At 37.6% G+C, this 12,873-nt stretch overlaps 1 protein-coding gene across 1 annotated transcript in view; it reads left to right on the top strand.

Annotated features, from left to right (window-relative positions):
• Nucleotides 1–10,630, top strand: part of BTBD7 (BTB domain containing 7) — an 82,075-nt gene extending 71,445 nt beyond the window's left edge. The window contains exons 9-11 of the mRNA XM_026679218.2: nt 1,343–1,521; nt 2,938–3,366; nt 5,923–10,630. Of these exons, the coding sequence (XP_026535003.1) occupies nt 1,343–1,521; nt 2,938–3,366; nt 5,923–6,720 (1,406 nt within the window). The 3' untranslated portion in view covers nt 6,721–10,630. The remainder of the gene's footprint in view (nt 1–1,342; nt 1,522–2,937; nt 3,367–5,922) is intronic.
• Nucleotides 10,631–12,873: the final 2,243 nt, after the last annotated feature.

The following is a 12,873-nucleotide window of genomic DNA, read 5'->3' as shown; positions in this document are numbered from 1 at the left end:
ATGAATGCTATAGGCAGTAAACAAATTTGTATGTTTTCAGCAAGCCTTTGAAAGTGGTACATTAAAGCAAAAATGTTTCACAGTTGAAGCTGCTGTTAGCCATGGCAATTTCTGCAAGAGAGAATATACTTCTGGAAGGAGCAAAACTGGAACAAAACAGAGAAACAGAGGCCATATTTAATGGTCTAATTTAATGGAAAGAAGGACTAGGAATAACAGGATAGCATGTTCTAGTATCTGAGGGGTTGCCACAAAGAGGAGGAAGGTCAACCTATTCTCCAAAGCACTTGAGGGCAGAACAAGAAGCAATGGATGGAAACTAATCAGGGAAAGAACCAACCTAGAACTAAGGATAAATTTTCTGACAGTTAGAACAATTAATCAGTGGATTACTTTCCTCCAGACGTTGTGCGTGCACCAACACCAGAAGTTTTTAAGAAGAGATTGGACAACTATTTGTCTGAAATGGTGTAGGGTTTCCTGCCTGAGCAAGGGGTTGGACTAGAAGACCTCCAAGGTCCCTTCCAACTCTGTTACTCGGTTATTCATATTGGCTAAACTTATGGAAAGAGGTAGAATATGCTCAGAATGAAGAGATTGATTGGAATATATTAGTGGAGAAATACTGTAAAAAGGAATTAGATTTTCTTTGTTGTGCTGGCAGCTAGATTGCCTAACATTAGATAGGACTCCCACATGTGCTGCAGAGTGACTCCCAACCCAGAGAACAAATTTGGAAATACTTGGGAGGATGGGAAGTGTTGATGGTCCATTTTGCATAAAGAACATCCAGGAAAGATAGCAGAATAACAGAGGTGGAAGGGGCCTTGGAGGTTTTCTGGTTCCCCACCACCCCACCCCATGAATTGTCGTTTTATCTTCTTAAACACCTCTTCTTAAAAACTTCCAGTGTTGGAGCATTCATAGCTTCTGGAGGCAAGTAGTTCCACTAAATAATTGTTCTAACTATCAGGAAATTTCTCCTTAGTTCTAAGTTGCTTCTCTCCTTGATTAGTTTCCACCCATTGCTTCTTGTCCTGCCTTCAGGTGCTTATACTGAATTCAGGTGGGAAAACTGATCTAAATGGTAAAGTTTTCAGTGGGTTCACAATAAGAATGGAAACGAAGGAAATGTATCTGTTCTGTCCTCTGTCCCACTTTGTAGCTCGAGTCATTATTGCATTGATCTCGCTGACCCCTGTCTTTCCGATCATTTGCTTTTGGATAAGTTCTGTCTTAAGTGTAAATATCTACCTTACTAAACTTGGGCTCTGTTGAAGCTCATTACCAAGGATGCAGGACTCATTTCAATTCGGATTGTTTTCTGGTTGTTCTTTCTCAGTTCCTCGTCTCTCTGTGGTTAAAGAAATGGTCAGACGGCTGCAGGAGCTCCGCCATACCGAGCAAGTCCAGCGAGCTTATGCTCTGAATTGTGGAGAAGGAGCCACAGTCAGTTATGAGATTCAGATCCGTGTATTGAGGGAGTTTGGACTTTCTGATACTGCTGCTGAGTTGCTGCAGGTATGAAGCGATGTAGGCAGCATGCAAGCCGGCTGGTCTGGTTCTCTTGTTTTTAAACTGTTTTAGAACCTGTGTGCATTCAAAGTCAGAAGTAACTACCTTGTGCAAAAGTGTTGAAGAAGTGATAAGTACATTCATTCATGGAGGAAAACTTAAAGGGAACGTTGCAGTTACATATTGTAATGTAAAAAAAAAAGAATAGGTCAAATCAATTTGTTTCTAACTGATCAATAAGAAAGTATTCCCATTGCTCCTTTATGCTGCTCTATTCTAAATATGAGTTATCTCTTCCATGCATAACGATGAGAATGCTTAATAAAAATTACAACCATCTAAAGCTTTTGATTCAGATATGCTGATAAAAAGATGTTAAGGACCCTAGACCAGGGGTCGCCAACCTTTTGGACATCAGGGACCACCAAACTCATAATTTTAAATCCCGCAGACCACTAATATGAATTTTGACTGACGGTGGCTTGCTGACGTTGGTGGGAAAGTCGTCCCATATTCCAGAGCTGCAGTAGTCACAGGACTGGCCCTTTGGTCATCCCAGAGCAGCTGCTCCTGCACCCGGGTGCACCGGCCTGCCATGGATTGGAGGAGCTACTCCAGGATGACTGAAGGGCCAGTTTTGTGACTACTGCAGCTCTGGAATATGGGACCAACTTTCCCACCAACATCAGCAAGACACCCCGGAGCGGATTTCCCTCTCCCGCCGTTGGTCGGTCTTTCCAGTTCCAGCTCGCATGGCTCTACTCAAGATAAGGTTTGCGCTCGGCCGAAGGATGGAGGCCAGTGGGTGGGCGGGCCATGTGGCCGGTGCAGCCTTGTGTTCCTGCGCAGCCTGGATTAATTGCTTTGGGGGGGAGTGCTTGGTGGGGGGCATTTCTCTGCGGACCACCAAAATTTTCTCACGGACCATCAGTGGTCCCTGACCCACTGGTTGGCGACCTCTGCCCTAGACTACAGCCTGTACAGAGCCCCACCCTATGGTGATCTACAGTATGAGAATTTATGTAGTTTTATGCTTAAGATGGAACAGGAAGAGTTGCTGTATTTTGTCCACTTGTGCTCTGTAATTAGATACATATATAGATCCCATTGCGTTGGCATGTTGTGTTTGTTTTGCCCAGGCAAAGCCATTGTAATGCAAACCTACCATGTTTCCATATTGTTGGCATGGAGGGAAAAGTACAACCAAACATTCATCTCTATTAGTCGAAGTGTTGTATTTCTTATCCCAAAGGTGCTTTTTTCAAGAGGCAACTGGAGTTTCTGGTTTTCCTTGGAAGACATTTCGCTTCTCATCCAAGAAGCTTCTTCAGAAAAAAAAAACACCTTTAGGACAACCATGACCTGGATGACTGAGAATCTCCATAGACAAGTTGCATTTCTTGTTCTGTCTTTCTGCTGCAGAATCCTCACAAGTTCTTCCCTGACGAGCACTTTGGAGATGAAAGCCCACTTCTGACCCTGAGACAGCCAGGCCGATGTCGTGTGAACAGCACGCCCACTGCAGAAACACTGTTTACAGAGCTAGACTCTTTTGTGGCCTTCCACCCACCACTCCCTCCTCCTCCCCCTCCTTACCATCCACCAGCGACTCCAATTCACAGTCAGTTCAAAGTTGGATGGAAGCAGAGAGCCCAAAGCCAGCATCCCTCCCGTTCCTTTTCTTATCCTTGTAACCATTCGCTCTTCCATGCCAGAACAGCCCCCAAAGCTGCCCTACCCAATTATTTCTCTAGTGTGAAAGGCACACCTCCAGATTGCACTAACACCGCAGGACTGGGAAGACAGACAGTTGCAGCTGCAGCAGCTGTGGTGGCTGCTGAAAAGCAAGTGGTAAGAATGCCTTTTTATTTCATGCATACAATACCTGTTTTAAAATTTAAGGGGTTTTAGTAAGTTGCATATTTTTTAAATCTGGTTGTAAGTTTCCCAGAGTCATAAGGGGAGGCAGGGAATGTTGCGGGTCCCATTCCCTAGGGAGATACACCTGATGGGACCCAGAAGAAGAGCCTTCTCTGTGGTAGCCCCTCTCTCTGGAACATCATCCCCCCCCCCCCATTCTAGCACTCTTCCGGAAGGTGCTGAAGACCTGGTTCTGCCAGTGGGCCTGGGGAACCCTGAGTGGGATGGAGCTCATTAAATGGCTTGTGTTAGGTGCTGTCTCCAGGGTGGGGTGTGTGTGATTTTATTATATTAATTCATTGTATGTCTTCTTTTATTAGTTTTATTGTTTTTATATGAGGTTTTATATTCTGTAAGCCGCCTTGAGTTGCCAGGAAGGAAGGAAGGAAGGAAGGAAGGAAGGAAGGAAGGAAGGAAGGAAGGAAGGAAGGAAGGAAGGAAGGAGGAAGGAAGGAGAGAGAAGGAAAGAAAGAAGGAAAGAAAGGGATGGCTATATAAAGTGGATAAATAAATATATCAGTATTAATTTACTACTGCAGGGTGCTGTGAATAATAAGAGTTGGCATTTTAAGTTTACCATTATAGCTGTTGGAAGTGGAGCAGGCTTCATTTTGGAAACATAGATTGTGATCAAGCACCATGGCATTGAATTATTCTACAAGAGATCATACAAGATGTTGTATAATTTCCCTATGGTCTAAGTGGATAACAAATAACTCTAACAAGCACTCCAGATAGATAGATTTATGTGACAAAGCAGATTGGTTTAATCAATTGACTCAAGCTCTTGCCAGTGAAGATGCCAAGATTGCTAGGTAGCATTAATGTACAAAAATAAAGCAAATATTTGCACGGTATGTCGAAAAGGCAACCCGGTGAAGGTTTAAATGAAGCAGGAGGAGAAGCTAACACAATGGGTAGAAAATCCAAGTTCTTGCTCACCAATGCATTTTCCGCCAAGGGATATCAAAGGAAAATATCAAGAGGTAAAAAATGGCAAACCAGAATAAATGAACATAGTTGCTGGGGATTTTTACTCAGTTATTAAATCCTTTCCTATAGATTGCATCCAAATTTTCTGTGAAGAGTTTTCTCTTACACTTTTGCTTTTAAGTTAGTTTATGCATAAAATACTAATTTTGGTTCTTCTATGTTTTATCAAGGTAGTAGGCTTGAAGAAAATGTATGCTTTATTTTTTAAAAACAAAACAAAACCTATTACCCATTTTCAACCAACAGCTGATGAAAGAACTTTATAAGGTAGCCATTCAATGTATAAATATTTGTGTATTTTATTTGTCACATATTTATACTGCCCATTTCAATTAAGTGACTCTGGGTAGCTTACAATAAAAACATGTCACAAAATATAAAAACATAAATAAGAACAGTTAAAAACAGAATTAAAAGTTCGGTTTATAGTATTGAAAGTTAAAAAGGTAATACTATATGTTATATGGTATAACATAATATATATAATGCATAATAATATAATACCTACAAACACACATCCACATATGTGTATGTTAAAAAGTTAATATATATTAAATATATTTTAGTCTTATAATGCTATAAATATATAAAATGGTATGGTTCCTGTTAAAAGAGCATAGTCTGTAAACAATAAAAGCCTTCCAACCAATATGGTACCTATTTATCTACTAATAATTGTAATAATTAGGTTACAAATGATTGTTAATGATAGTTAAAATACGCTAGCATAATGTCGTTATTTGAACATGAATAATAATAGAGTCACAAGTGAAAGTGAAATGTTAGGAAAAAATCTGATTTCATTTTTTAGAAAGCCTGTTTAGAACACCTATTCCAATTGCTGTGATAAAATTGTTGCTGACCAGTGTTACCTGTATCATCAACAAGTCATAATTAAAGCATTCTATGTACAGTTATTGCTTCTTGGAATCTGCCTATTGAATTAATGAATTCAGTAGGAGCTTCCTATTAATAAGCAATTCAAAATGTATCTCTACAGGAAACACCCAAAATTGACAGGCCTGCACATAGGACTATGTTTTCCTGGAAACACTGCAACTTTTTGTAACATAAGTTGTTGTTGTTTTTAATTACATTGCCAAATTGCAGATATAGTAAATGAAAAGTTCTGTTTTTGGTAAGATTTTGGGCTATCTCACTATTCTACATTAATAGGACTATGCTTTCAGAAATGTTTTAATTTTTAACTAGTTTGCTTAGAAAGCCTCAACTCTTTGTGCTCACATCAGAGCCTTTAATTTCAGAAGCTACCTTCTAAATATAAAATACTACGTAGTTTATGAATAATTATTTCTTATTAGCTTTGAAACAGCACTTAAGTTTTTCCTTTACTGAACAAACACAATATGATGTATAAAATGGCAAGCTGAATGTCAGATCCTTAGCTGTTTAATGTTGGACTTTTATAGGGCAAAGTCATCCTGGGACAGCTAGATTGCAAGCACAATTTGTAATAGGTTTTCTCTTTTGCAGGGTATTCAACCTGTTCTCAATGAGCTGATGCCGGATATTGCAATGGGTGTGTCAACTATATCTCTGAAGGACAGGAGGCTGCCAGAGCTTACAGTGGACACAGAGCCTGTTCCGGAAGTTACACCAGGACCACCTCAGCACATTTCATGCATTCAGACAAGGCACATACATAGTTCACGGAAGAAACATTCAGCGGAGCAAAAACTGGATCCTAGAGAGAACCAGCAGGAATATCCTGATTTCTATGATTTCTCAAATGCTGCATGCAGGCCTTCTACTCCTTCCCTTACCAGGCACACCCCTTCCCCTTCCCAAGGTAACTATTTGGGGCCAGATTTATATAGCCACAATAAAGCATCGCCCAGCGGCTTAAAAACCACTCAGTTACCTAATCACATCTCTCCTAAAAAACTAGAAGATTCTAGGAGAGACTATGCACTTTCTCAAGAAGGGCATTCACACAGACAAAAGAATGAAACGATACACCTCAATGTCTTAGAACAACCTCCCCAGAGGTTGAACTTGGCTTTGGCTGCCCAGGAGAACCCTGGGAATATATCAATTCATGCAAGGGGACGAACAAAAATGGAAACGGATTTAACATATGGCCTAACCTCTAGTCGACCTTCCCTGCCTTCCTACAGGGAAGAAATCCATGATGAACTATCTAGCAGGAGATTGGCTGACACTGAGCCTCTGGAGAGTGAAGTCCAGAGAAATGTAGATTTGGAAAGAGAAGAGGTTGTAAGTAGAGGAAGAAAGTCTCCTGACTTTCTATACAAAAAATCTGCCCTCTGAAAACCCTCCACCTCCACTTCTTCTCTGTGCCTAAGACTTGTGAAAGATCAGTCTTTGAAATCCCTGGCCGGAAATTTTCTCAGGCCAGTTTTTTTCCAACGCCAGCCGCTATATTATTTTTTAATTATTATTTTTGTATATACATGGCTTCATTAAGAAGTGGTATGCTCCCTGTTTATTTGGAATGCTGCTTCAGGGTTTATGTTTTCAACAGATTTTGCTAAGATTCTCAACAATATATTTTAACTGGCACCTTTAAAAAAAAGGAAAATAAAAGGTAGCCTTTTGCACCTGTACATTAATTTTATTAATTTTTATATTGGTATGTTAAACTTCTACTGTCATATTTTATAGGACTGTATGTTCATACTATTTTGAGTGTCTTTGGTTGTTGTTGTTGTTTTTTAAGAAATCATTTCCTGGTATTCAGTGTGCATTAGGCTGCATACTCGCATACTTAAGATGTATTTTCTTACAAGATGGTGAAAATATCTGTCTTTATTTTTTAATGACAATAGGAATTCCAAAGAACAGCACACTTACAAAACTGCTCTGGTTAGGTTTGCAGCCTTTCTGCTTTACCACTAATACAAGAATCCAGTCTAATGTGTATGCTTTGTTTACCAAGTCTTAGGCTGCTGATGTAGCAAGTGCTCAGTAATGTCTGTGGCCAGGATTTTCTTTGAAAGTGAGGACTACACGTCTCTTATGATTTCTGAAAATATTCTTTTCCTTTTGGAACATGAAAACTGAAGAAACACTCTCCAAGCCCTTTGGTTACAGTGCGACTAGTGCTTCAAATTTGTGAGAGTTCTGTAGATGTGCTTTTCTGATTCTTCATTTTAGAAAGACACATAGATGGTAAGCACAAGAAGGCAAGAAAATAATTGTTTAGCATTTGACATGAGTGTTAATGCTACATTTTGGTAGAACAGCCCTCTGTGGGGAAGTCAAGAGGAATGCTTACTGCCTTTTTTTCTGCCTCTGAAGAAATCAAGGGCTGCAGTTTTGGTAATGTTATATATACTTTGTTTTATGGACAGAAAGCATACTGAAGATGGCTATAACTTAAGGAGCTATAAAGTTTAGCACTTAATTTCTTCATTCCTCTCTTGAATAGTTTGGAGTTTGTTGAAGCTGGTTAAACCATATTAGAAGGGAGGTTCATTTGGGTTTTATGAGATGCTGGGCGGATAGATTATTGCCACTAAGAATGGCCATTTCAGCAGTAAGTTGTTTCAGGTACCTGCCACGTATTTCTCTTGCATGGACTGGAAAAATTTCAGTACCACTGTGTGGTAATACCTAGCAAAGGCTTGACTTGATATGGTGGTTAATTCTAAAATACAGCTCTTCCATCACTTGAACCTTAGCAACATTGAACCTTTTTTAAACATTGTTAGCTAACCTTAAATCTATTTTTAAATACTGTACTTGAGACTGTTGAAATGTACATTTTGTTTAAGTGTTTTTAATTATTTTCTGAGCTCTTTTTTTAAAGTCCCCACTAATCTTTTAGTTCCCAGACCTGACCCTTTAAGGGGAAACACTGTTAAAAAGGAATGAGAATGAACACCTTGTCCAGATAGTTTACACTACATTAATTTCAAGCATTGTGTTACATCTTTGTGAACTGAAAAAATATATTCTGTGAAAAGTTGATTCGGTAATAAGACAGCACTCTGAGGATAAGATAATCACTTGTCACTTGTCAAGCATCTTGTTAATGATCTGGAATTTAAACATGTTTTCTGTCAAACTTGTTTCTCTCTCTCTCTCTCTCTCTCTCTCACACACACACACACACACACACACCAAATCTGCTATGATTTCTGAAAAATTTTCCTTTTTCAAACATGAAACTCAAATCTTTCTATGTATATTGGCTTTGTTTTGTAGAGATCACGGATAGGACTCTTCTGATAGTTTCCTGGATTACACTCCCAAAACAAACTACAGAAAAATCTAGTTTAGATGTTAATATTCTATTTCAAGTAGGTTTTTTCCAACTCTACCCAAAGCTAATTTACTAGTGAAATGTGATAGGATGTATGGATGAGAAATTCAAGGCACAAATTTTCAGTCTCAATAGTAGCTATTGAATTAATTCAAATAATTCATTTTACTTTTTTTACTGTGGAATAACTTATGAGAAGTATAAAAATGTACACTCCATAAATGAAATAAGCTATCATTTGTCAGCAGAGTTTTAGATGAAGGTAATTCTGTAGCAGACCTAAGGACTGTTGTACCACTTTAACAACTTCAGCCTAAATATTCCCATTTGAGCTAAAGAATTTAGAGAGGCTGCAGAATTCTGGCTTATTGCCTTTTCCTATGGGCCATATATAAATGGAACATTAATCCCCATCAACATTTGGGCTTTGTTAATTACTAGTGAAATTATCTGTGGACCTTTAGGTACTTATACTGACTTTGCATAAGGAATTTCATTGTACCTACCCGCCCCTTTTTAAGTCATCTTGATTTTATCCTGTTTGCAAAAGACAAAAAGTATTTTTAAAATATCTGTGACCCAGAGAAACGCAAATATTTTTTTCCTAATTTTGCCTAACAAGAAATTAATAAAAGAATTTGTGTCATAATTGAGATTGCTTTTACATTCTGGTGAACAGATAATTTACTATGAGATGTATTTAAAGCTTTTATCTTCAAAATGCAGGATGCACAATCAATTTCAGCTCTTCGACATGATTGTAATAAATTATGTACCATTTTTCAAAGTTTTAAACAATTAAAAAATCTTAAGTATTGGAATAAATCCACCCAGGTGTTTGGATTTGAGATGGGTGGCAAATAAATTTAATAAATTTGTTAAGTCCCAAGCATTCTTTAATTCTGTAATAACATGGCAGAGATAGTTGCTGAACTAACAGCTTCAGATTATTGCTAATCTTTTTGTAACAGAAACAAATCTGATTTGACTGCATCCTACAAAGGAAAAGTAGGTTTTAAACTGTAGCTGGGATCCATTTCCATGCATGTACACTCTTTTGAGAATTTTTAAATCTTTCATAGGCACAAGGGATGGATGCTGCTTCACTAGTGATCAGCTGCATTTTTCAGAAGACAAAGGGCTGCTTCTAGAGGGAAGTGCCACACAAGGCATTTTGACATTCACCCAATGTGTTTACAAATATATATATTTTTTGCAGTATTAACAAAGCTACTTCTTGTAGTCCTGCAAGCTTAAAGCAAAATTGCCCGGCTCGCCATTTAGTATATCTTGTATTTGAACTTGTTTTCAGTCTTTTTCTACCTGTTAAAGGAATGGAAAAGGGCTAATATCTTCAATAGCTTTGTTTTTACCTTGAAATATTATAAACCATTTCCATCTGTTATGTATTATTTTGAAAAGGTCCGAAGATACCACTCTTACTCTAGTTACTTCCAATGACTTGTTTGTTTTTATGGTGGATGGATATTTGTGGAATGTTGGGGAAAGCTGAAGGATTAAAAACCGATCTGTTTCTATACTTGTATGTATTTCTGAAAGATGTTAAGTGTCCATGATAAAATTCTTGTGCTGTTACTGGTATAAAAAGTGCCTTCAATGCTAAAGGCTCAGAAATTTTCTTAAACCAACTTCATGTCCTATGCAAGTGTTTTTTCTACAACCTGCATAACCAGTACTTTGTAAAATTTGTTTACGCTTCAATTGTACATATTATTTTTAAGAAAAATAGAATTTTTATTTAGGTACCGCCTAGAATTGAATTCTAGTCTTGTGTGATGCATTGTAAAAGAATACATTTCTCTTTTGAGTACCATTATAATTGTAAAAAGGTTTTCACTGGTTCTATTTTTCTACTGTTGCTGAGAAGCATGTTAACACTGACTTTATCCTACATATAGTTGGTATTTCAAATAAATGGCTTGTCTAGAAAAACACAAGTGTAACATACTTTTCATTACAAATGTTCTGCTTTTGTGAAACTTTTTGAAACTTTTTGAGAGTATGAGATTTTAATTTGAATGGGCCAAACACACTGCAATATTCATGACCTGCATGCTTTAAAAGTACCAATAAAACTCTACATTACAGTAGCAATATCTTTATTTGAAACAATTCAAGTGCCATATAATGAACATTAAAAGTAGAAGGAAAAGAAAAAGCAGACCATGATGAAGATCCCAGCATATGTTCTCAAATAATTGGAAAGGTTATGGAGGTAGGTGTACTACAGAATATAGGTAAGGAGACAATCTTAAGGTTTTCAATATATTCGTAAAACTCTCATCTCAAATTTTAGGATTCTTTTATGCCCACTTTTCATCTTTTGCACTAGTCATTTAACTTTCAGGTTAATTGAGTTCTGAAGAAAGCTTATTTTTTGTTGGTTTTAATTCTATACTTACAGATTTGTTTTCTAGACTGAGACCATTTCACCTATAAGCAAGATATTAAAAGGTGTTTTCTTTTTGTCTCATCCGCATTGGAAGTGTTGACTATATTACTTGCTGCTTGACAGGACGCTTAACCATACCACATTCCAGCTATTAATGGCTTACTCTGCCTTTCAGTGACTTTCTGATATTGAAACTAAATGAATTGCCTTAAGACCTCATGGTCTATCAAAGCTGTCTGAACTAAATGTATTCTGTATCCTGTTCCAAAGTGTTTGTTATGGAGCTCACTTGATTTCTGGCCAGTCATTAAGTCAAACCACTAATAGGAATGGTAATGTAAATATGGCTGTATGAAATGTTTCAAGTAATCCATATCCAAACTGAAGCATACTTTGGCCCATACATGAAATAAAACGGATGGTTTTTTTTCTGGGACAAAGTCGTACAGGGTAGGGAAAAAGAGCTAAGGATATTGGCAGCAGTAATTGAAGGAAGGGAAAGCACTGGGAAGATTTGGAGAAGTAAGTGGTTGGGTGGGATGTGCCATGCTGGATCCACTGGAGAAAGTGATGCACACCAGCCATATCTTACTTGCCTTGTAGAATCACTCTGTATATGTAGATTGTTTTAGCGCAAATTCATACGTTACTCAGTCTTTTGTCCCTGGTGAACCGCAGCTGATCTCAATGGCTTAGCAGAACTTCTGGAATGTGATGGTTTGTTCCTGGTTTGGAAGAAAGCATTTTCCTTCCCATGAATGATCCTATTATGTCACCACCGGTTATACTTGGGAGACATAACAAATTAGCATATCCAGGACTTAAACAAGTCTCAGACTGTAGGATACACAGCAAAGTGTGTCATGGTAGGCACTCCAGTCTGCATTGCTTGCCTTTGAAACGGCACTCTTAATTTCTAGAGTGCCAAACTCTCCCTATATTATTGCATTCTATTCGTAGCTTATCATCAAAACAGTAATGTGAGAAGTGTCCAAATACAAAGGTAGGAAAGAAGAACCTGTGCAATATCATTAATAAATTGATAGTGATAAAACTTTTGAGACAGCGAAAAGATATACCTGACAGAACTTCATTCCTACTTTTGTGCATGAAAATTTTTTTATGTACTGGTGTAGGTTATCCTTTAGAAAGGTTACCTATTTGTAACATCAAATGGTTACAATAAATCTGTAATTGATCGATTTGAGTTATATTACAGTTTGCTTAGATCTAATAGTTGATTTATGTGGACTTTCAGATTCCTTACTGGGTAGAATAGAAAAGATAATCATTTGGCACTTTAACATCCTAGAGTCATAATTCAGCTTCATTGGGGTAATTTCTGTTTGGTATTGCTCTCTAGCAGGAATAGATTTTCATTTCCTACTGTCCTATTATATTTTGTCAGGAGTAAAAACATGTAGCAAATTGCAGCTTGACAATATTTGGAAGGTCCTCCTTATGTCAACAAAGATTGTTGAAATTGAAACACACTGCCTGCTAATGCTTCTTCAATGCATACTTACCATACTGCATCACTCATGCCTAAATAATTCTGTAATTCTGTAAGACAATTGCTTATTATTTCTAATGTAAAGTTAGTTATTTTTCATACCATTCTAACAGCAATACAAAGCCATACTGCACTCAAGAGAACCACATCTTATGACTCTTAATTAATTTAAAATATAATGAGAAAAACCATAGTCCATGAACAGCCAAAGTTTTCTAAGACGATGGGAACTGGGCAGAAACATTCTATTAGATGAGCAAATGCATAATG

This window comes from Notechis scutatus, chromosome 1 (assembly GCF_049901735.1).
Source record: "Notechis scutatus isolate UNSWTSFEM ecotype Mainland chromosome 1, rNotScu1.2, whole genome shotgun sequence".
Lineage (NCBI taxonomy): Eukaryota > Metazoa > Chordata > Lepidosauria > Squamata > Elapidae > Notechis > Notechis scutatus.
Note: the sequence above shows the minus strand (reverse complement) of the source record. Positions and strands in the feature narration are given on the sequence as shown.